The sequence below is a fragment of the Elaeis guineensis genome, chromosome 16 (genome assembly GCF_000442705.2).
Source record: "Elaeis guineensis isolate ETL-2024a chromosome 16, EG11, whole genome shotgun sequence".
Classification (NCBI taxonomy): Eukaryota; Viridiplantae; Streptophyta; class Magnoliopsida; order Arecales; family Arecaceae; genus Elaeis; species Elaeis guineensis.
Window position 1 is genome coordinate 47122444 of NC_026008.2, and position 20167 is coordinate 47142610.

The 20167-nt window shown below is 38.1% G+C and overlaps 1 protein-coding gene and 1 long non-coding RNA gene across 2 annotated transcripts; both read right to left on the bottom strand.

Annotated features, from left to right (window-relative positions):
* Nucleotides 1-7988: 7988 nt before the first annotated feature.
* On the bottom strand, nucleotides 7989-14106 carry LOC105033432 (uncharacterized protein At3g06530-like). Its single transcript, XM_073249843.1, has 4 exons — nucleotides 13921-14106; nucleotides 12973-13659; nucleotides 12479-12888; nucleotides 7989-9154 (listed from the first exon to the last, which is right to left on the bottom strand). The coding sequence occupies exons 1-4, from the start codon at nucleotides 14104-14106 to the stop codon at nucleotides 8938-8940; spliced, it is 1500 nt and encodes a 499-aa protein (XP_073105944.1). The 3' UTR covers nucleotides 7989-8937.
* A 339-nt stretch (nucleotides 14107-14445) lies between these two features.
* On the bottom strand, nucleotides 14446-15072 carry LOC140850862 (uncharacterized). Its single transcript, XR_012137535.1, has 3 exons — nucleotides 15028-15072; nucleotides 14891-14944; nucleotides 14446-14786 (listed from the first exon to the last, which is right to left on the bottom strand). It is a non-coding gene; the product is annotated as an uncharacterized lncRNA (long non-coding RNA).
* Nucleotides 15073-20167: the final 5095 nt, after the last annotated feature.

Below are 20167 nucleotides of genomic sequence, written 5' to 3' on the forward strand. Positions count from 1 at the left end.
GTAGTTTTAGGCCATAAGATTTCATCTAGAGGGATAGAAGTAGACAAAGCAAAGGTGGAGGTCATTGAAAAATTACCACCACCAACATCTGTTAAAGGAGTGAGGAGTTTCTTAGGGCATGCTGGCTTCTATAGAAGATTTATAAAAGACTTCTCTAAAATTACCAAACCTCTTTGTAATTTATTGATCAAGGATGCGCCTTTTAAAATTACTGATGAGTGTTTGGTTGCTTTTAACAGATTAAAGAGAGAATTAATCTCAGCTCCTATCATCACTGCACCTGACTGGAATCTACCATTTGAACTCATGTGTGATGCAAGCGACTATGCTATAGGAGCAGTCTTGGGACAAAGAAAGGAGAATAGACTTCATGTGGTGTACTATGCGAGTCGAACACTGAATAATGCACAGTTGAACTATGCCACCACAGAAAAAGAGTTGCTCGTCATTATTTTTGCTTTTGATAAATTTAGGCCATATCTTATAGGAGCAAAAAAAATAGTTTATACTGATCACTCAGCAATTAAATATTTACTTGAAAAGAAGGATGCGAAACCGAGACTAATTCGTTGGGTGCTCTTATTGCAGGAATTTGACTTGGAGATTAGGGATAAGAAAGGAGCAGAAAATCTTGTAGCAGATCACTTGTCTCGGTTAGAGTTAAGTAAAGAAATTGAGAACACTGAGGTACCCATTAATGAGTCATTCCCTGATGAACAATTATTTGCATTACTCACATCTAGTACACCCTGGTATGCTGATATTGTTAATTTTAAGGCATGTGATATTATTCCTTCGGAATTTAATTACTAGCAAAAAAAGAAATTTTTACATGATGCAAAATATTATTTTTGGGAGGATCCATATTTATATAAGTATTGTCCAGATCAGCTTATTAGGAAATGTGTGCCTGATGATGAAATTAAAAATATTTTAAAACACTGCCATTCATTAGAGTGTGGAGGCCATTTTGGACCCAACAAAACAGCTGCTAAAGTATTACAGTGTGGTTTTTATTGGCCTAACCTGTTTAAAGATGCTATTGCTTTTGTTTCTTCTTGTGACCGATGTCAAAGAACTGGAAATATTTCTTTTAGACAGGAAATGCCACTAACCAATATCCTTGAAGTAGAACTGTTCGATGTGTGGGGATTAGATTTTATGGAGCCTTTTCCACCTTCTCATTCAAATCAATACATCCTGGTGGCGGTGGATTATGTATCCAAATGGATTGAGGCAGTAGCACTTCCCTCTAATGATGCCAAGAGTGTGCTCAAGTTCTTAAAAAAATACATATTCACACACTTTGGTATTCCAAGAGCTATCATCACGGATGGAGGTAAGCATTTTTGTAATCGTTATTTGGATTCTCTATTGATAAAATATGGTGTTACTCATCGTGTAGGAACACCATATCATCCTCAAACAAGTGGACAAGTAGAGATCTCCAACCGTGAAATTAAAAGAATATTGGAGACTACTGTCAACTCATCAAGAAAGGACTGGTCCCTAAAATTAGATGATGCGTTATGGGCATATAGAACAGCATTCAAAACGCCAATTGGGATGTCCCCGTATCGTCTAGTTTATGGAAAAGCATGCCATTTACCTGTGGAGCTAGAGCATCGAGCTTACTGGGCAACTAGGTTGCTAAATTTCAATATGGAAGCTACTGGGGAGAAAAGGTTATTACAGCTTAATGAACTTGATGAGTTCCGCCTCCATGCATATGAAAATGCAAGAATTTACAAGGAGAGAACGAAAAGATGGCATGACAAACATATTGTGAGGCATGAATTCCAACCAGGACAAAAGGTGTTGCTGTATAACTCTCGCCTAAAGCTATTTCCAGGCAAGCTCCGGTCTAGGTGGTCAGGTCCATTTGAGATTATACAAGTTTTTCCACATGGAGCTGTTGAGCTGAAGAGTGGTGATAGGACCTTCAAAGTCAATGGGCAAAGGTTGAAGGAATACATAGATGGAGGATTTGAGCAACCAAAAACCTCCATAGCACTGATATAATGCATTGGGATAGTCAAGCTAACGACTATAAACTAGCGCTTCTTGGGAGGCAACCTAAGCAAATTTTTTTTTTTTATTTTTGAGTCAATTTTAATCCTCACTATATTTTCAAGGTTTGAATGGACGTTGTTCACTTTTTGTAGGCACATTGAAGAAGACAAGAGATATGAAATGACTGAGGACGAGTTGCAAACTCACACAAGCGCATAGGCACGCTACAAAGGGGAGTACCCCTAACCTTTAAGAATGCCTTGCTATAATATGTATTGTGATGATGATCTTGTCATTGAGCACAATGTCAAATTCAGATTTGGGGGTGCATTTGCATGAGCATTTCGTGTTAATAATATAGGATTGCCATTATGTTTGCATCTTTATCTTTATTTTTTTATAAAATTTAAAAAAAAAAAAATTTGGAATATTGATTCATTGATCACTTGTAAGGATATAGAGGGGGACAATTTTACTTTTGTGTTAGTGTTTGGCTATCTTAGCTTTAAATTTGGAAGTCAAATTCAGGGATTGACTGTTTTATACTTGTAAATACTTAAATAAAATCTCGTATAGGAGATAGTTACTTTGCTTCGCCAATCCTATTTGTGAGCTTTGTTGCAATAAAATGTAGACAATTTACTTGGGAGAAATGATATAGGCATTCCTTTGGCATATCCTTTTTGACCCCTTGTATTTTCTTTTCATCCTATCTCATATCTACTGTTCATATTTTTTGAGAATAAATTGATTATAATGGTTAGAGCATACTAAATTTTTAGTTTTCCTTTCCTTCAAAAAAAAAAAAAAAAGAAGAAGAAGAAGAAGAAGAAGAAGAAGAAAAAAAAAAAAAAGCACAATCTACTCCGCTGTTTCAAGTTGCCTAGTAACTAGGAGCATTCATGAGCCCCATGTTTGCTTTTACGTCAAACAGTGACTTGAATTATGAGTATGCAAAGCACTTTGAGTATATGACTTGCTGAGTAACCGGGTGCCTTCATCACCAATGTCGGTATTCGCGTAAAAAGGCAAATGATGACTTAAGGAAGAGTGCCAAAGTGTATAGGCTGTTCTAAAAGTATAAAATAAAACAAATAAAGGAAGGGATGTAAAGCATAAGTAATTGAGTATGCTCTGATTTATTGTGGTTAATTTATTTTCACTTATGTGACCATAACCATCATTCTTGTTGCTTGCTTTTCATTTTTTTTTTTTACCCGAAAAAGTCCTATTGATCTCTTGAGTACGTTGTTTGCACTATTGGAGATGGGCTGATAGGATTTTGCATTCAGGATTGGATGTTTGAACCGAATTATTTTATTAAAATCTAAAGGAAGCAGAGTAGCTATTGATTGTGCGTAATTTTGTTTGAGTATGAATGAGTTTGGAATAGTTAGCTTGTGGGTTTGCCTTTCGATTTTGGGTTGAGGTGGTTAAGCCATGGCATTTGGGTATTACTCCTTTGTGTCTAGATGGATTTTGAGTATATTAATGTTAAATAAAGTTTTTAGCATTAATTTTTTGAGATTCTTCATTTTTGATTTGGACTTTTCTTTTGCTTGGGGACAACCAAAAACTTAAGTTTGGGGGTATTTGATGTATTGCATTTTTATAGTAATTCTTATTATTAGTTTTTAATGATTTTGATAAAATTGGTATAATAATTAACTAAATAAATATAAGAACCTGATATGTTTTATGTCAATTGCAGGTAATTGAGCCAGGTCACACCTAATTGGGCTTAACCATGTTTTAAAGGTCAAATTAAGTGAAATTGGTTGAGTCCGATTCAGCAGGGTTTGTCATCCGGAGTCATCAGGTCTTGCATCAAAATCAGAGTCCAAACTAATTCTGCATGAGGAGCAAACTGAGAAAGAATTGAAACTAATTCTTGAAAAACTTGATTTGGGCAGTCGAAACCTTACCTTGTTTTGCAGATTTTGTGGACCCAGAAAGGAAGAAATTCTTCTCCTCTAATTAACCATGCCTCCTTTCCTTCTTTTACTATGGAAATCATAATAAAATCAGAAAATTTGGGCAGCATAAGGAGTAGATGGCTGGTGGTTGCTTAAAGCCTATCCAAAGGAGGAGAGATTCTATACTAAATAAAAAGAATGATATATAGAATAAAATCATGAGAAAAATAGCACCTTAACCCTAGCCCTAGCCCTATTTAAGGATCCTAAAACACCAGCAGGAAGGGAGGAGAATCATCTTTGAAAGCTAGAAATCAAGCAAGGAGAGTTTGGAGTATCTGGAAGATTTGAAGAGAAGATTCATTCGGCTCTGCAATTCCTTCAGAGTTTTTTCTTTCTCTTGTTTACTTTGAATTTATTTTCTAGAACTCATTGTTAGGATGATTTTGGAGTTTTATTCAAGTAAACTTGAGTTTGATTTTGTTATGATGAAAAGCTAATTTTTTAGCTAGGGTACCTGATGTAGCTTGAATTAAATTTTAATTCCAGAATCTTGTATTAATTTTCTTTGTTAATGCAATTGTTTGTTATTTGCGCTTAATGCTTTTAAGTATTATTATCTTTGGTACTTGATTGATTTCGATTTATAATTGGTACTGGGAAGGAAGATTATAAATTGGAGTTAATAACAAACATCATAGGAATAATAATTGGAGCGGGAGCAGAAGATTTGACCTGTGGGATCTTGAAAATAATCACTGTGCTTGTTGAACTAATTGAAATCTATTTTACTATTGGAAGATAGATTATAGGTTTTAATTAGTATATTTAATAAGACTCGGGAGAGATTATTAAATAATTTAGGATTATTTATCCTTACATTAATAATTAAATTTAGATTATTAATCAGAATAGCTGGAATTGATAATTGGTCCAAGTGAAATCAGATATACCCTAATGCTTTATCAATCGAATTTTGATTCAGCTTTCATTGAGTTCTTTAGAGTTAATTTTATTTTTCATTATCATTCAGTTTCGATCGTTTAGATATTAGTAAAATCAGCGTTCATTTTTGGTAATTAAACTCAGTCCTCGTGGGAACGATCTCTTATTTATCATTATATTACTTGAGCAATTTCGTACACTTGCGAAATAGGCTATCATACCGCGCAGCTCCTTCACTCCCTGGCAGGCCGCAGTAATGGCCATGACTCTGCTCCACTTCCTGTGACGGATACCGCGCGGCTCCTTCACTCCCTGGCAGACCACAGTAATGGCCACGACTCTGCTCCACTTCCTGCGACGGATTCCGTGCGGCTCCTCCGCTCTCTGGCAAGTCGCGACAACGGACGCTGCTCCACTCCCCGCAACGGGCTCTACGTGGCAGGCCACGGTGATGGCCACGATTCCACTCCACTACTCTTCATAATAAACTTTTCCTGGCCCCGAATGGCCCACTGTCAGGCGGTTACAAACGTCGCTATCAGTCTGTTGCACCCTCCACCTATAAAAAAAGGGGACCCAGATACGTTATTCTCTAAGCTCTAATTTCTATCTCAAAACTCTGCTAAAATTTTTGTTCGAACACTTCATTCTTGTTGAGGCAGAGAACTGACTTGAGCGTCGGAGGGTCTTGCCGGAGCACCCCCAACTCTGATTTAGACTTCTTTTGTAGGTCCCGGCGGCGATCGCGACTCCCTCGACTCCAACTTCTCCGACGCCGATGGATTTTTGCACCAACAGTAACCATATGCACGTGCAACTTAAATTTTTCTTTCAGCTACTGCAACTTAAATTGCAATGCAACTTTAGTTGCAACTTAAGATGCATTTAGTTACACTTTTTGATTTTTAATTTTTAATTTTAAAAAATATTTTTTATTTTTTTTATTTTTATTATTGAATAAAAATAAAATAAATAAAAAATATGTTTGATAACTATATTGCTATAAAGCAAAAAACAACGTTTGGAGACGACAAATGAAAAATTCGATGAGGAAAAAAGATTCAACAAGAGAGAGAGAAGAAAATGGAGAGGTGAAGAACTCGACGAGAGAGAATGATTCTGACTTTTTAATTTTTGATTTGACGTTTTAGATACGTAGAAATAAAAAAAATAGAAAAACAAGTTTTAAAAAGCAAAAATTTTTTATTTTACATATAAAATAATTATTTTGATTTTTTTATTTTGATTTTTTATTTTTTATGATATTATCGAATATTTTTTTTTAATTTTTATTTTTTAAAAATTTAAAAAATATTTTTTTAATGACTAATCAAACCAGACGCATCTTTAATTTTTTTTTAAAGACTACCGCAACTTAAATTGCAATCCAACTTTGGTTGAAGCATAACTTCAACTAAGGAATACATAGGGCCCGTGGAGAAACAGAGTAATCTATAACAAGCCTCAGGAGTACAACAGACTCCTTTGCAGAATGATGAAGAGAAACATCTCCAGAAAAGCAACAAGAACCAGAAAAATGAAAGGAGCGCACAAACATCGAGGGAAAGAACTACCATCGACAACTGATCCGTCAAAAATGCCAAGTAAAATAAGTAGCAGGTCCAATATCATTGGGAATCCAAGAAATTTCAGTTCATCGACCACCTGACTGCATTTGAAATTATTACTACAAGCATTAGGAAAAGAAATGAAGCTCCAAAAACAAAATGAAATGGGAATAATCAGCAAAGAAAATTCGGAGTGGAACTTTCAATTTCCATTTCAGATCACCCAGCAAAATTATGATCAATAGTGTCAGGCAAATTCCAAAAATGATAATGAGTAAAATAACAATGTTCGCATGGGCACGAAAAGTAAAATACAGTGATGGAGAGACGGCCGGGAGCTTGGAGAGGTGGAATCGAGGGCAGCCAGAGGAGGCGGACGGATGCTCAAGGAGGCGGGAGGTGGTTGGGTGCTCGGAGAGGTAGGAGGTGGTCGGGGGCTCAAGGAGGCAGACAGGGGCTCGAGGAAGTGGGATCCAATGGCCGGGGGCTCGGGGAAGCGGGATCCAACGGTCGAAGATTTGAGAAAGCGAGATCCGACGATCGGAGGCTCAAAGAGACAGGATCCGATGGTGAGGGAAGAGGGGGATCAGAGGCGAGGTAAAGAGAGGGGCGGCATGGGACCGAAGGCGGGAGAAAGAGGCGGAAAAGAGAGAAAATGAAAAATTGAGCAAGAGGTGAAATAGGATTAGTATTAGTAATGGCAAAATCACCGTCACTAGAGCTGTCGCTAATGCTATTAGCGATGGCAATACACCGTCGTTAATAAGGTTATGGTAAAATTTAAAAAAAAAATTATCAGTAAGCGATGGCAAAATGCAGTCTGTAATAAACTATTCCATTATTAACAAGGTTACAGTGAAATTTTAAAAAAAAATTATCAGTTATTAGCGATGGTTTGTTTTTCATCGTTAAAGCCGTCGCTAATAAATTTATTAGCGACGACTTTCTCATCGCTAATAATTTATTAGCGATGATTTTTTCATCGATAATAACTAATTAAATTGTCACTAAAAATTTATAAATTTTTAGCGATAGAAATATTTTTTATCATAATATTTTATTGATAAATTCTGGTATTAGCGACAGCTTTTTTTTATTGCCGCTAATATGCCAATTTCTTATAGTGCGGATCCTAAAGTCTAATATCTTGGGCTCGTGTTCCTAACATGTTCTAACCTGGTAAGAATCAAGTCCAAAAGGAAGCATAAACAGCAGGTATGTACTCAAATTATTTACTCCTAATTCTAATCACCAGTCTCCTGAGATCAATCTGAAGCCAAGCTGAACTGTTCTAAATGGTTGACCTTCGGCCTTGAGCATGGCAGAGAATTGAGCCACGCATTTCACCTCAGCATTTACTATTTTCGGTCCTCTCTGACCTATACAAAACTTCGGGGAAAACTTTCTTCCCAGAGGGCGAGGGCTGCATGATTCTCTCCTGTGCTTATCAGGGTTTGTGCAAAGTGCGAACAAAGTTAAATAGATGAACGGGAGATTTCCATGAAGAAATTGACTTACATTTTTACTCAAAAAAAGCTTGGTGGGTTAATTTACATTTGATCTCCGATAAAGAATTGATTAATTTACATATGCTAGTTTGTGTGCCATCAGAAAGACGCAAAATTCAGAAAAAGAACCCATATAATGATGGCAGTGAGGTAGCTCTTTCAGGCTGGCTCCACCTGCAACCCCGCCCAACCTTTCACATTTGATTAATAAAAAGGGGAACGAGTGTTAAAACTTCTCAGAGGTACTGCCGAAGACTTTCACCGCCAAGGGTCTCCATCTCCTTGAGTATCTCCTAGGCCAGAGTTTTCACAGGAAGCTCCACATCGTCGAGCAGCTCACCAAGAAATGGGATCGGCTCAGGCAAGAACACCATTTACTCCTCTTTTCAGTGTTCTACCGAGTACTTGACCAACTTCAAACCTAGAATCCTTGGGCGGACCTTCTCATTCCTCGTATGCATTAGCACCTGCCAAAACAAGCAGACAGATTAGTTCATACACAGCAGCATCCAGCATAAAATAACCAATAACATCTAATGTATTAAAGATCTGATGCCAGGGTGAGCAAACAAACTGACCCTTGAATCTAGTCTTGATGCCACCGGATCAAAGACAGCATTGACCAGTTAACATGAACTTCCCTCAAAATCGACTTAATAAGTCCAATAGCAAACATTTTCCCATTAATTATTAAAATAAGTTAACAAAGAACGTGAAATATAACAAGGTAACTAAAATGACAAAATGGTTAGTGAGAGTCTTGACACCGTTCCAAACTCCACGTACTTAAAATATTTCTAGGGAACCTTATAAAAGACGACAACATTAACCAAAAATGGCTTATTAAAACCAGATGATTAACTGCAAGCCATTCTACAAGTGTGTTGCCTCCATTACTACATGAAAGTGGAATTAATCATGCCAGAATTCTAAATGGTGAAAAGGATAACCTGGAAGTTAGAGGAATCTAAAAGCTAAAGGTCGGTATCATAGAGGAAGCAATGATATAAGGAATTTAGAATCAGTGCTCTCAAATGCCATTGCTTTGCTGACAGAACTTTTATCTTTTCCACGATTATGTGTATCCCCAACTTTGGCCTTTTTCCTCTTTTGTGTTGAAGTAGGCAAACCTGCATCTTGATCTTCAGTGAGATATCGTATGCAACCTTCAAGCAAGTACTTGAAGTAAGGTACAAAAAGGGTCCTGCATTTAAGAAAAGATGTCACCTGGATGTTGACATAAAACTGGGGAAAAAGGAAAGAAAACATTTGACAGACACGAATCAAACTTAATATTAAGCAAACCAGCTCCCAACATATCAAGGATATAGCAAGTGGACAAATTATTATGCGTTATATACTGAAAACTAATGGCTAGGAATAAGCAGGAAAATGACATTAGTAATTAATCAAAATCAGTCAGAATTCATGGCATAAAATGCTGTCGGGAGCTTAGTTGGCAATCATGTTTACAGTCCTAGATTGCTTTCTACTTTAGAGCTAGGGGAAGCAATTGCAGGTCAACTACTTTAACCAGGAAATATTTCGAATACTAGGAAAGGAGGTGCTATGGCGGTTCCATCTTCGAAAGATCCAGCTGTCACTATCCGACTTTCAGGGGCTCCCTTCATTATTGGAGGGAAAGATGTAGCAGTTCCATCTTCGAAAATCCAGCTGTCATGATCTAACTTTCAGGGTTCCCTTGAGGGAAAGATTGGACAGCTTTGTGCCACGTCTCAGAATAATAATGGACAACTGTTACTACGAGAAATTTTGTAGGTGAGAACCTTGACAAAAAAATAGGTATATAAATGGAAAATGGAAAGTATCACCTTTGTCAATCAAAGGACGTGATTCTGGAGCACATACTCTTCCATGGTAGTTTCAGGCAGACCACTCTGACATGGTAGGTAGTTTTAAACCAATCACTAATTATCTCAGATGCTTGTCATTGGTTACTGCAGATGCATGGATTCTTTAGAAACACTGAAGCTAACTACCTCAACCTTAATCGGTAAGCCTTGTCGCATTTATAGTGGCCATATTGCGATAAGATTTCAGAACATCTATGATATTGAACCTCAATACGAAGGCAGCGACATGAAATTATGGCAGAGATCTGAATGAATATGGCTGCACCAAGAGATATCGCACGTATTGACGATCATCCTTCACGGTAGATAAAGTATGCAGCTACATTGATCTCAACCATTGAGTCCTGTCCTATCCATGTAAGATCAAATTTCAAATGAGTATTTAACAACAACTCCCAACCACATGTGAACCCTCTACAGAAATTAGTTTCAAGGCCCTAACGGACTGGTACAATTCCAGTACTGTATCATGCTAAGCCACATGCCAAAGCTCATGCTATAAAAGTAAGCCCGTGGCCAACTAGGACATACTACTACAAGGTCCACAACCCTAATAGGGGTACAAACACACGGGTACATGTACCGGTACTCTGACCATATCTGGCCAATGCAGCATATGCGGTATAACAAGAACAGGCAGGACCATAACATGGTACTTGAATCCAAAACTAGCTCTAACCTCCTAGGACAGATAACAAAGATGGTCCAGCCACACAACTCTAAAGAAAGTATGCTAACAATTAACTTCCTAGATTAAGTAATTTATGCCCATACAACAGGAGGGGATAAACCTCAAACATATCCTCGACAGAATGGGAAATGGTTAGACTAGAAAGTCTACGTTTCTGGTTTATCTTAAGCTCATACAGAAGAGAAAAACCCTCCAACATGCCGTTGATGGAAGGAGTCTTAGCAGAAAGGAAACTGATAATATCTGAAAAAGAATTTTTTTTGTTCTCAATCTTCAGTGAACCAAGCTATCTTGCCACAGGTCTGAAAGTATTTTCGTATCACCGTCTAGACTCCTTCCCTTCACACCTAATGGACTAAAGAAGCAAAAGAACAATAACGTAATAGTGCAAATTCAAAAAGTGCAAGAATATTTTAACCAGCCGAGCTTTAACAAAGGGAGAAATTAAATTAAATAGCTAAAGCTGTTATGACATAGGCATTAATCTCTTTCAAAAGAAATTTAATCATGGAAGTGTGTATTTGTTATAAGTGACGCCATACGGAGACTCAAAATCTTCATTTCTTCCCCACTAAGGTCTCACACTACACAAGAATAGAGAAAAAACTTTATTCATAAGATATGTTGTACTTTGGGAGCACTTGCAGGTGCTAAACATCCAATGTAAGCCCTTACCACTCATATTGGAACTACACCACATATAACTCAAATTGCAAAGAATGAAACCAGTCTCTGCTAAATGGCAGTTACATAATATAACTCAAAACTAATCAGATAGTAAAAATACATAACTTGGGTGCCTGTATAACCCAAAATTAAGCAGATAGTAAAAGATACATAATTTGGGTGTCTGATCTAATTAATATGACTCAGACTAACTAGTCTGCTAACATTGGCCTGAATTCTGGCTAATATAAACATCTGGCGAAGGAATATGAGTGCCAGATGCTCTGATAATGTAACCTATACCAAGCAATGGTGACCACCCATTAAATTTCTTCTGATATCAAACTGGCAAATTGGATCATACTGATTTGGTTCCCCCATTCTTATAGTGCCCTCTGGTTACGATGAAAAGCCATTCTGGGGCTTCAACCTACACTGGTTGTGACACGTGCCTGCCACCTATATCATCTCTTTTGTGACAAGTCTAAAAGAGGCCTATGTCACAATGAAATTAATTGTTGCAAAATTCATGTATAAAATTAGAATCCATAGAAAAGCTGAAACTCCTGAAATGTGAAAAGAACTAAGTGAGATCGTAAAATTAGTTAACTCTCAACCTTTATAAACAAGGACAGATTCCATGCCACCTAAAAGGCAAGTTTTTATCTAAGAGTAACAATCAGAGTCAGAGGAAATGGTTTCCAGAAGCAAGCAATACACTCTAAAACTCCATCCAAAAGAAGGGTTCACCTTTCCAACACACTTTGAGTTACCTTCCTAAATGCACTAGTTGGAATCCAAGTTTGCTTTAGAATTTCCTTGATCCAAAAATAGTGAGTTACGGGACCCATGTTTTCAGAAGTCCTCTCTTGGCTCAATTGAAGTTCCCTTTGACCCTTCTCATTCAGGAGATCATCTTCCACTAGTCCATTTAACTCTGTGGATTAGGTTTCTGAAATATTTGTTGAAGGACCAAGTTCTACATACTTCAATGACTCTCAACAACATCAAATCATTGTATCAGATGAACAGAAATGAATTTACAGGAGAAAAGATTTGAAATTATCTAAGAATATTGTGAATCTTTGAGAATCCAGTAGGTTAGAGAACTTCGAAATCACAAGCTATCACAAAGGACTATCACCAACCAAGCTCTGCAGGTGATAAGGAACATTTCCTTCTTCCCCATCAACAATATTCCAGGTACCATCATGGTCATTTTGGGTCACTTCAGTGAAGAAAATAGACACCATAATCAGAACAAAAAGTGGAAAAATCGATATGCTCGAGGACTCACCTATGTTGCTCTGTAAGTTTGCTCACCAACATATAGAAGGAAATGGTTCGCTCCACACCTCTGCTTTTTGTAAGATAGCTCCCTTCAAATTCAGACTCTGCCCATTCAAGACTGTGAAGGAAAAGAGGCCTGAACATGGTCTCAATAAGTTTCATTGTCAGAACGATCATGGCATGGATGACACTTTGTTCTACCATATTTATGCTCCTCACTGACTGTGGGTGTTGGCGGCGAAGATCGAGTGCCATCAAGCACTGTTCAAATAGCTTTGCATGATAAGTTACTATAGGTGACCTATCCATAGCACCAATCATGCTAGATAACATTTCAAAAACCAAACATAGGCTCGATTCTCCACGTATGAGAGAACTGGAGAATATTTGCAGCAGAGGTGTGAGCATAAGGCGAGCCTACAATGTAAATATTTTCATTAAATTTAACAACAGTAGGTAGTTGATACAGTATCCAATAGATATTTATGAGCAAAAACTTACTGGAATTTTCTCTGACAAAAGCTTTCGGACCGTAGCAGCTTTCAGTTTCATTTTCATATCTAATTCTGAAGCATATTCAGGATGAAGTACTAAAAGATCCAAGATATCTGCAAGATATGGGTTCAGAGATCCACCAAGCTTTTCTACAACTGCCTCCGAAGTCACAAGTATGGACAGCAAGAGAGACACTTTGTGGCTTGTAACTTCCTGAGATACATCAGCTTGGTTATATTTGGAATTTTGAATGGGGCAATTGGAGATTTCATGAGCTCTGGCTATCATATGCTTCAAAACAAGGGGAAGCTGAGACAGTGCTTTGGAGCCAAGCACGCTGATCAAAGCACCTGTGGTTCGAATGCACCGAGAAGAAAGGGTCAAATTATCAGAGCCAATGTGCTTCACGATAACATTAAGGCATGTGGCATATATTAAATGATCAGATGGGAACTCTTTGGCCATTATTTCAATGGAGGAAACTGTATCAAGCTTCACAGGACTGTCTGGACCATCCATCGTGTTATCAATCAACTCAACTATTTTTAAACACAACTCATTGAACGATGGAGCAGAGCTTTCATCTATGTGAAGTGGAAATGCTATAAACTTCTGCTTCATTTTTTTCATCTCCTTGGGATTCTTCTGAACCAAACTATGGCCCTTAACAGTTTCAGATGGTGGTCCAAGCGTCTGTTCACAAAGTCGACAATTAATCAATCAAAGTCTGATAAACGAATAATTCACAGGCATTCAGATTAATATAGAAGATAATCATCAGGAGAAATGGTGGATAACTCAAAGCATGTGAAATCACTAATAGAGCAAAATGTGAAGTTGTCTTCAGTTTATAACTTCCATTACTAGTACAATTAAATTTTCCCTCCATGCCAAGCATGCATAACTACAATGTGCATGTTAAAGAAGAAAGGCTCATGTAGCCAAAGAAATTACCTTCCTTTTTGCATGCCCCAGTAACTGAGTTATTCCTTTAAAGTATGCAGAGGGTAACATCCACCTTGTAATAGTTTTTAGCACTCTATTGGCACAATCTTTAAATGCTTTTATGATATCTGAAGTGATGCTGACTTGTTTGCATCTCACAGTGACAAGTTGCGAGTGCAAAACAACCTGCTCCATAAGTTCTCCAAGTGTAATCGGTAAAATTCCATAATTCATCAGCCATATCATTGGCAAATTGATCCAGAATTTTTACATTGATAATGAACAGAGAATCTATAATTATTAAGAATGAGCAAATGTGAACTACCAGCTTCACTGGTGCAGTACTAGCTCAAAACAACAGGCATCCAATGCCTCAGTTCTACTATTGTCTAAAATTCAGTTATCAGATTTACATATCAAGGTCAAATTATAATGCTTCTGGATCCAACGATTCCGAAAAACAGTTTTCAAGCAAAAAAAATGAACTTTGATGATCATTTAAACAAGAATAATGTACCTGCGGACAATCCTTATCTTGTCCAGACTCAAGCTCAAAAACCAATTCAGTATCGTGCGACTTATGCAAGATAAATTGCATTGCCAAATATAGTTCATGTAATAGCCCTTCCTGTTCACTGTGTGCTCTAATTTCTTGCAGAACCTTTACCAAGCAAGGAAACCATATTTTACAAGAATACTGATTGAATATTTGTGCTGCAAATTCCTATTCCCACTCATCGAATATAAAGGAGGATGAAGAAACGAAATCATGTAAATCCCTCAGATGTTTAGAAGGAAATTTTGTGATCCGTGAAGCCAACGAGCGGAAAAGATACACAACAAGCACGCCCAAGCTACCTTCTTCTCCTAATGTCCTGAAAAGCAATGTAATACAATTTGTTAAATAACTTAAGAAAAGTGCAAAGAAGAAAGCCATCTAAACCAAAACGTGAATTTCTTGGAGCCTCAGAAGGTAAACCATTAGAGTCAGTCTTCGGTGTTCAACGACATCTGGCAAGGCTTTTATGAATATCTGAAAGCAGCGACCATGAAATCAACAGGATGATGAGAAAGGCAAAATCAAAGTTCACGTGAGGACTTGCAGCATCTTAATACCTGAAGCAACTCTCCTACACTGTTGGTCTTTGATAACCAACGTTGATATCATGTCCTCCAAAACTTGTTGGGAATGACTGTCATTCTTTGACATCAATGAGAAAAAATAAAGCAGGAATTAGTTAATTCCTCCATTTTGCTTCTTGTATTACTGAATCATAACTAATAATCAAGTAAAATTCTAGATTTAATTGTTATGGAAGTCTTGACAACATAATACCTAAAACATGTTAGCTATAGCTGAATGTACACGGGATCTTCAAGACAAATTAATATAATGTCAAACATATCACTTAAAGAATGGGGGTATACAATTTTTAACCGTTGGGTTTCTTGTATATAATTCATTAACCGAAGCGAACAACTTCACTAACATTCAGAGTGTTTTTAGTCAAACGAAGTCTGATGCCAGCGGTACATACAGATCGAAAGCAATCAATATACAAGGACTAATGGTGTTAGCATCAATCCTCAGTAACCATCAATTTTAACAATTTTTAGTTGCAGTTATTGTACTTATATCATAGGGCTTTCCTACATAAATGGCCAATATGTTCCTGAGTCCAGAGCATTCCATGTAAAGCAATGAAACTGAAAGCAGGTCCAAAGGTCGTCGAAGTCATCGGAGTGCTAGCTCTCTTGCAGACTTTTGTCTTGATGGCTGATCTGAAATCTTCTTCGGATCTCGTAGATGATTTAAAATCGAAGAGGAAATGAAGGAAGAGAAAAATAGTGGAAGACAAGAGAACCCTTTCCCTCACAAAACCCCCACGCCTAGGTCTAGAAACCCTAGATCTTCTCATGTCAAAAAGGAGGCCAACCACCCCTGGAACCCACACCCCAAATTTATTCCATGCTAAGAAACTTGTGGAATGTATCTCCCAGCTCCTCTCTCAGATTATTAGCGTGAAATCTGATTGCACGCGCAAAAGGAAAGGTGGCGCGAGGATGGAGTCCAAACTCATCTGGACTCTATCTAATTCAATTTGATCCCAACCAAATCTCATTTGGTTAGACCCAAATTAAGATGAATTAACCTAATCAAATTAGGTACCAAATCAGATCCAATCCAATTAGGATTTAATTGAATCCGAGTCTTGATCAAATCATGAATTGAATTCCTTTGCAATTGGGTTATCTTATAACTCAATCAGGCAAAACATAATTTAAGTCAAACTGAATCCAATTCAATTAGACTTGATCCAAGTCTTGTTGGTCAATCAAATTGACCCAATTAGCAATCCAATTGCTAATTGATCTTTCAATAATTCACTAATTATTAACAAATTATTTTATTACAACTTTTGCATAAGGTTAATCATTAATCAAATTGACGATATTATCCTTTAACGATTCGTAATCGTTAATCAGCCATCTGATCAGACAAAAATCTCTTTTGTGTGTAACTTCATAAGTTCTATTCTGTCTAGTAGTAAGATATACTGTGATCTCTATCATAATATCATCGAAACTCTTTTTCATAAATCGAAACAATTTCAATTTTGCCCTTCGAGGATCATCGATCATCAAGATGACGCTCGACGAGTCTCACAATTCACCAGTGATACTTAACAGTATATAGTGGTAATCCAACAGAATAAAAGTATTGAACTTCTAAGTATAGTTACTATATGATTCAGTCATTTTATCATGAGTCCTAACTAGATGAAGGTCATGGAGAACTCGTCAAACCTCATCATCAATCATATGAAAGATTGGCTCGACTCGAGTTCACTTGTGAATCTCATGAAATCTTTTTTCTACTATTCACACTTGCTTTGGCCAAAGGCTTCCTAAACTCAGTCTCACGAATTGCATAAGACTACTCCTTTTCTACCAAGATCGATAGATTTCACTTAGATGCATCTTACTCCAAACAGCGAACCTGAATCTACTATAGCCAACATATACAGCAAGGATCCGAATGACTAGGGACCAAGAAAATGTACAGTCAAAATCAGTAGTCTTGTTGCGAATAGCCAGTGCACTGCAGGTTAAAGGATCACTCACACTACTGCAGCATCGAGAAGACCACTTGTGAGTGAATAGAAATCTAAGTGATTTCTCGTGTTGGTCATACTCAGTGCAAGTTATTCTCTAACAACCACCTGTACTCTCATCCCAGTGTCTCTATATTGCAAACTCAAGACTTATCTATCCAGAAAGGAGGTGATCCATGCACCGATCTTGAATGGATTGATTGATATCCTCTGTGACGATCCTTTGATCAAGAGCATTTAGAAACTAATCATTAATAATGTATATCTCAAATTCTCAACTCCTTAAGAATACATAAATTTATTTTTATTAATTTCAAGAATAAATCATGGCACATAAACATGATTGAAAATAAAAAAATCTTTATTAATAATAAAAATTTTTACAAGTACAAATACAAGCCCTAAAAATATAAATGTGTCAGTCAACAATTGACTTTCTAGGACACACATCCAACAAACTCCCACTTGACTTAAAGCCAATTGGCCATATACCTAAGACCCATCTTCTCAAGGTGAGCTTCGACCTTTTACTGGTGAAGAGGCTTCGTCGGTGGATCCACCACATTTTGCACGGAGTCGACTCTCTACACCTCGACGAACTTCTTTTCGAGATAGTTGTATATGATGAGAAATCGCTGCTCTATGTGTTTGGACTTCTAATGAGATCTGGACTCCTTAGTAAGGACTATGACATCGTTATTGTTGCAGTGCAGTGCAATGGCATTTGATGGCATCACACCTAGCTTCGTAATGAATTTTTTGAACTAATATGCTTTTTTAGCAGCTTCAGAGGTGGCAATGTACTTAGCTTCCATGATCAAATCTGTAATGACCAATTGTTTGAAACTCTTCCAACAAATCGATCCACCGTTACATAGAAAAATATATTCTGATGTAAACTTTCTATCATCGACATCAAACATGAGTCTGAATCGGTGTATCCTTCTATTTTCAGCTCCAAACCTCCACCAAAGATCAAAGTCCTTCTCAAGTACTTAAGGATATTCTTAACTGCAATCCAGTGCTCCTCGTCTGGATTCGACTGATATCTACTCGTGACACTTACGACAAGTCTATATCAAGTTAAGTATACAGTATGATATACATAAAGCTCCTTATAACAAAAGTATAAAGGATCTTGTTCATGCATTGGATCTCCTCAGGTGTGTCAGGACATATTATTTTGGAGAGATAAATGCCATGCTTAAGCGGCAAAAGACCCCTCTTGAAGTTTTCCATACTGAATCTTTTTAGCATCTTTTCTATATATATTTTCTAAGAAAGTCCTATCATTCTCTTAGATCTATCCCTATAGACCTTTATATCAAGAATGTAGGAAGCTTCTTCTAGATCTTTCATGGAGAATTCTTTTGACAGCTATACTTGGATCGATATCAACAATAAAAATATCATTCCCAATCAAAAGGATGTCATCCACGTATAATAAATAAATATGATAGCGCTCCCACTAATCTTTTTGTACACACATGGCTTCTCATTTTTTTATGAAATCAAACGATTGGATCACATCATTAAAGCGAGTGTTCCAACTTCGAGATGCTTGCTTAAGTCCATAAATGAATCTTTGCAGCTTGCAGACTTTGTGATCACTATCACTGGATGTGAAACTCATAAGTTGCTCCATATAGATATCTTTCTCAAGATATCCATTTAAAAAAATAATTTTCACATCAATTTGTCAGATTTCATAATCGTAGTAAACTGCAACAGCAAGCAGAGTCCGGATAGATTTCAGATAGCCACTGGTGAGAAGATTTTTTGATAGTCAATGCCTTTATATTGTCTATAATCTTTTACTACCAACCTTATCTTATAGGTCTTTACCTTATAATCTGATCTATTTTTTTTTTATAGATCCATTTGTACCTAATAAGTATAATACTTTCAAGTAGATCTACTAATCAAACTGATTGGAAATTGTATGAATACCACAGCCGAAGCCTCAGCAGAATCACTCCAGGAAACTCCCCCGACTCCTACGACCCTTCGTCCTCGACTCCAACGACTACAGACGACTTCGTCCACTCCTACGGAGCCGAACTCCGCCGACAACTTCGACCGCAAGTAGATCCACCCGGACTCCTACTGGAGGGTCCTTAACATCAACTGCTGGTAAGCCCCGTCCGGACTCCTACGGGAGCCGGACCTCGCCTTTGACTTTAATTGCAGGAAGGCTCTGCTCGGGCTTCTATGGGAGCCGGGCTTCACCGGGAGCCGGGCTTCACCCTCGACTCCAACAACTGCAGATAGACTTCGTCCGGACTCCTACGGGAGCCGGACTCCGACGACAACTTCAACCGCAAGGGGGACTCCGTCCGGACTCCCACAAGAGTCGGGCTCCATCGCTGACTCCGATTGCCGGTAAGATCCGTCCGGACTCCCACGGGAGCCGGACTTTCCACCTGACTTTAGTTGCAGAGGACTCCGCCCGGACTCCTATGGGAGCAGAACTCCGTCATCAGCTCCGACCACTGCCGAGCTTCAGCCGATGGATCTGCACTCTCTGACGGGCTGTATCAACGGCCATGATTTTGCTCCACTCCCTGCAGCGGACCCTACGTGACCCCATTACTCTCTGACAGGCTGTATCAACGGCCATGATTCTGCTCCACTCCCTGTGGCGGGTGCTGCGTGACTCCACTACTCCCTGGCAATTAGCGGCAACGGACGCCGCTCCACTACCTGCAACAGGCTCCACGTGGCAGGCCATAGCAATAGCCACGGATCTACTCCACTACTCTTCGCAGTAAATTCCGCCTGACTCTGGGCAGCCGTCTGCCAGACGGTTACAGGCGTCGCTGTCAATCTGCTGCCCCCTCCGTCTATAAAAGGGAAACCCCAAATACGTTATTCCATAAGCTCTCGTCTTTTTATCTAAAAACTCTGCTAAATTTTTCGTTCGAGCACTCCATTCTTGTTGAGGCAGAGAACTGACTTGAGCGTCGGAGGTCTTGCCGGAGCAACCCCACATCCGATTTAGACTTCCTTTGCAGGTCCCGGCGGCGACCGTGACTTCTCCGACTCCAGCTTCTCCAGCGCAAGCAGATTTTTGCACCAACAGAATACATAGAGTCAATTTCTGACTTCATTTCTTCCTTCTATTTCTTGGAGTCTACATC

Excerpts from the sequence above, each read along its gene's own strand:
- LOC105033432 (XM_073249843.1), bottom strand. The coding sequence starts at position 14,106 with ATGGAGCAGGTTGTTTTGCACTCGCAACTTGTCACTGTGAGATGCAAA. Across the intron at positions 13,660-13,920 it reads TGGGGCATGCAAAAAGGAAG|ACGCTTGGACCACCATCTGA; the intron begins GTAATTTCTTTG and ends CTTTGTGAACAG. Across the intron at positions 9,155-12,478 it reads AAACTTACAGAGCAACATAG|GACCCTTTTTGTACCTTACT; the intron begins GTGAGTCCTCGA and ends TCTTAAATGCAG.